Source organism: Anopheles cruzii, unplaced genomic scaffold (assembly GCF_943734635.1).
Source record: "Anopheles cruzii unplaced genomic scaffold, idAnoCruzAS_RS32_06 scaffold01033_ctg1, whole genome shotgun sequence".
In the NCBI taxonomy this organism is placed as follows: Eukaryota; Metazoa; Arthropoda; class Insecta; order Diptera; family Culicidae; genus Anopheles; species Anopheles cruzii.
This window is the reverse complement of record NW_026454618.1, coordinates 1-4,891: the sequence shown is the minus strand read 5'-3', so window position 1 is coordinate 4,891 and position 4,891 is coordinate 1. Positions and strand designations below refer to the sequence as shown.

General features: G+C 47.5%; 1 protein-coding gene across 1 annotated transcript; it reads left to right on the top strand.

Moving 5' to 3' along the window:
* Positions 1-2,107: 2,107 nt before the first annotated feature.
* Positions 2,108-2,740, top strand: LOC128276362 (homeotic protein distal-less-like). The gene is made up of 3 exons (XM_053014827.1): positions 2,108-2,222; positions 2,352-2,450; positions 2,553-2,740. Exons 1-3 carry the CDS (start codon positions 2,120-2,122, stop codon positions 2,738-2,740), a joined length of 390 nt encoding a protein of 129 aa, XP_052870787.1. The 5' UTR covers positions 2,108-2,119.
* The last annotated feature ends 2,151 nt before the right edge of the window (positions 2,741-4,891 follow it).

Below are 4,891 nucleotides of genomic sequence, written 5' to 3'. Positions count from 1 at the left end.
CCTCCGTCGGCCGGTCGGTTTAATAATCCTGTACTCAATTCCGAAAATCTGAAGATCCTCTCGCTCTCCCGCTTTGATTTAGGGCTTCCCGTGGGCCGCCGTCGGGTGGCCTGGTGTGGTGGTCAATTGATTTAAATAACTCCCATGGGAGATTTTCGTGCGACGGAGCGCGCAACCGGGGGAGAGTATCATGTTGGGTCGGGTTGGCCCGGGGTGTGTTGTTGGCGTGCTCTAATCAGCTTTAATCAGCCGTGATTTACCGGCCTCTGGCCGCGCGGTCAGAGTTTGGAGTTTGGTTTCTGAAGTACACAGAACAGTGCCACAGAGAGCGCCCGGTTGGCCGATGAATATCTAATGCGCCGTTCCGATGGCGATTCCGGTGACCGACATTGCCAGCGTGCCCGCCAGCATAGCGATATCGATAGGTTGGTCGCAGCATAAATTTGGCGACCGCCATGTTGGTGTGGTGATACTGGCGTTCATTTAAATAATATTTCAATTAAAATGGAAAATTTATTCAGCGCAAGAGCCAATCGCCCGGTGTCGCTCTGTGACACTTCAGCTCCGGTGCAAGTTGGACAAAGTTGCCCACGGAATATTGATGCAGAGCGTGGAGGTTTGCGTAATCGACCGAGTTCTTTCGCGTACTTGCTGACGGCTTCGCAATGCCTAATCGCAACCATTATGTTGCGGTGCCGAGCATAACAAGGCGCTAAAGAGAGAGAGGCGGTGAGTGATGAGCGCAGTGCAAGAATAAATCATGTAAAGCGAGATGTTTTCCAGCAGCTTCAGCAGAAGTGACTCATAAATAACTCGTGCGGCAGCATTAGTGTCGTGTGACGACCTTGTAACGATTAAAAAGGCATAACAATAATGAGCCGTCCGCCAGCCAGGGAGCAAGATGGAGCGAACGAGAGACGCGCGAGGAACAGATGAGGATGCGTGGCGCGGGGCTTCCTTCTTCTAAGCGCAATAAAACGCGCTAACCGCCTTTTCCGTCCGCCAAACTTCCTTTCCGTCAGTTGGCCGATCGCGTCACGCTACGCCGCACTGTGGGGAATTTGTATGCAGATAGGCGGACACAATAATGTTTTGGGAAGAATCTACGGACTTATTTTTTCAACGTTTCTGTTTGCGTTTCTGTCAAAACACATTGATTAAATTCAACATTTTGTGTGTAATACACGCGTTCTTTTTGTATTGTACAGGGTGTTCCAATACGATCCAACTGTTTAAATTTTGAATAACTCCGCTATTTGTCGGTCGATTTTGACAAATTAGCCAGATTGTAAAACTTTAGTTTATGCCGTTTTAGTCATGTCATTTACGGTAAAACAGTGGACTGAAATAGTAGCACACTACACTGAAAATCATTCTATTCTGAAATCATCATTCTATTTGGACAACTGTGAAAACTGTGCGTGCTTATTGTTGCCGAACTTCTTCTAACTTCTTTCTGTGGGCCTTTTTGAAGAGTAAGGTTTATGCCAGCCAACCGAAGACGTTCACCTATCACAGCAAAAATGGCTGCTATTACGTTGTCTATTACCGAAATGTTGTCAAATACAATGAAAAATGCGCACAAAAAGGACCGCTTTTTGTGTGTCTAATGGAGGTGGTCATTTGGTTGATATTGTGTTCTGGGTAATTTTTTAACAAATGGCATTCTATACCCCAAAAAAATCTTGTGTATTTGTCAAAATCGATTGACAAATAGCGGAGTTATTCAACATTTAAATAGTTGGATCGTGATGGAACACTCTGTCTTATTATCATAGATCCTCGTATTAGCTGATGATAATTTATCGTTGTTGGAAAAAATTATTTAAAATCACAGAAACTTTTGATACATCCTGTAACTGATTTTTTAAAACTAAAATCCTCACTTTTTCGCGTTGTTTTATGACCGCCTTTTGCCCCTTAGTGCGCCGCTGCAACGATCACTTTGTTTACAGCGGCACCAGGCCGCGATGCGCGATCGCGGTGTCGCGTCACGGACGATCACCGTCGCGTGACAATGCGCGTTTCTTCGCTTTTCTCTAACCCTTTGTTTTCCGTTCGTGCTTTTCTTCGGCAGGTGAAGATCTGGTTTCAAAATCGACGATCGAAGTACAAGAAGATGATGAAGGCGGCCCAGGCACCGGGCGTCGGTGGAGGACTTCCATTGGGTGGACCGAACCAGGGCGGCCACAGTCCGTCGCAGCATCAGAACATGCACCAAGGTACGTCGTGAAAATTGGGATACACATAATTATAGGCTCCTGTTAGTTTTCCGAAAACGACGAGCTCCTCGTCGCGCGGGTCATCGGTTCCAGTTGCTAATGGCCTCCTTCTGTTCTTTCCCGGCGTAGCACCCGGTGGCGGTTCGAGCAGTGGTTCACCTTCGCATTTCCTACCTCCCGGACACAGTCCAACGCCCTCGAGTACGCCCGTCTCGGAGCTGTCCCCTGGTAAGTTAGCGTCTCTTCTGGACCGCGGGCGGGCCCCAAGGACCCGAAGGCCGGCCGTTGAAGACTAATAGCGCTATTCGCTCTCTACTGGCCGCATTCCAGGTTTGAGTCCGCCCTCGCAAGCACCCTGGGAGCAGAAGCCACCGCCGCACTGGGCCGACCACAAGCCCCCGCAGATGGCACCGCAAACCAACCACGCACCTCCGCAGCCGACGCACGCACCGCAGATGGGCGGCTACGTACCTCAGTACTGGTATCAGCCGGAAACGAACCCGTCGCTGTTAACGTGAGTCCACTTTAAGGTTATATTACACGTAGATTGAAAGCTTAGAAAAAGGAAGCCTTGTGAGTTAGACCCTCATAGAACGTAACCCATTTAGGGTAGCGCCAGAAGGTATGCAATGGAAATGCATCGTCACTTTCGTCTTTCGTTCCCCTGTGACTTTTGCTAGGATTTCGATCGATATACTGTTATGAGTAGACATTTTCGCTAAAACCTTACTTCTTCTCTTTCTCTCCCATTACAGTGTGTGGCCCGCGGTTTAACAACACGAGAATGTAAATTATAATTTTAACTATTCCTAGTGCTTAAGCCAGAGTGGTAGGAGCAGAACGGAGGGCGCATCTCGCTAAGCGGCCGCCGGATCGGCGAAACACACCACCACCACCAACCACCACCAACCACCACCAACCACCACCACGTTTCTCCTTGTTCTCCGAGTTTTAATACCCGATCGTGTTTTAAGTTCTCCAAGGTGATCGCACTCCGTGATACGTTTTAATGGTGCGGCAACAACGCGGCAAACAAAATGGCGTTGAGCGGCTAAGGATGCGGTGTGAGAGACCCCGTGATACGATTTTCGGTTTATCCCCGGGCGGCCCATTCCCGCGGAAACGGCCACAACGGTGGGTTGGTTTTTATGATTATGTTCTTTTCGTCTTGGTTTTACAACAAAAATCCCAGCATCGTGAAGTGGTGGTCGCCGCACACACAACACGTCGGTGTACTTTCGACGAAACGGAGCTCTGTGCAATATTTGTAAGCATAAAAAGCGCGTGCGTGCGTGCGCGTGTGTGCGTATTTGTGCGTGTGTCTAGGTGTGTGTTTGTGTGTGTGAGAATGTTGAACGCGAGGAATGGAAAAAAGCAAGCAAAATACCAACACTCGCCTCAGGCTTGATTTGGCAACATAGCAACCATAGCAAAAGCGAATTTGGATTGGATTTGACAGTTCACCTACAACCAGCACCGGATCTTGGTATTTTTAAACAAAAAGTCAGACCCACGGTGAGAATGGGACACAAACTAGCAGAGCAGTGATAAACGAGTACCGGGACACACACACGCTGAATGCGTTGCGATAGTCGCTTGCCAATAGGAAGGACGAAGGAAGGTGTTTTAAAAGTAGTCAAGTAGTGAACCGCGAGTTTTGAACATTCCCTTCTACCAAAATTAGCACCGGAAAGCTACAGTACAGACAGCAGCACACACGGCAGGAGCAGCAGCAGCAACAGGGTGGGGCACTGTAAGTGCGATCAGCCAAAGGCGCCAAGCATTTTTCGTTTTCGCGTGTCGCGCGCGCGTTTTGGCAGCGCAAAACGGCCAGGACAGGACAGGAAAGCAAACCGAAACACATTCAAACCGCGAGCTGAACCGAGCTGTTTTTGTGTTGAGTTTTAATTTTTAACGCAAATTGTGTACATAGCAGAATTTAACCCCACACAACGTTACTACGGTAAGGATCTATACGTGTATAAGTAAATAAATAAATAACAACAAACAGGAAGGAGCTCGATAAGCGAAAAGACAGCGACGACACACACGCAAAACGTGGAAAGTATTTAATTGAAGACGGAACATTTTAACACCGCGAAAAAAATCGCGAAACACGCACACACTCACACACATACAGAGACAGAGAAAATACACAAAAAGTGTATTTTGTGCAAGTTTTACAATTAAGCTAGCGGATAGTGAAAAGGAAAGCATAAAAGCAGTAGAAACAGGAGAGGAACACAAAAAAGATAACAGAAAACAGAAAAACAAAAGTAAAGTTGAAATCTAACAAAATAAAGCTGCAAATGGAATCTCAAACGGATTGGCGGAGTCGGTTGGTGCAAAACGCACCACAACAAGAAAACGGGAAAACAACATAAAACAAATGCGTAGTAGTGCTAGTAGAAAGTACGAAACGGACGGGACGAGAAAAGTGTGAAAATACATAAAAAATTTACCTAAAAAACACAAACACACACACACGCAACATCCCTTTCGAAAGTGGACTAATCAACGAGAAAGGTCCAATGCTGTGACAGAGTGGCGAGGGTGAGTGACACGCTTCGGGGTGTAGGAGTTAAGGGTACGCGCGAAGGGCGGACAGAGGCACCGAAGTGAAGAAGTGTGTAGTAGTGCTTAGCGTTTAAGTCCTGGACCTACCTATT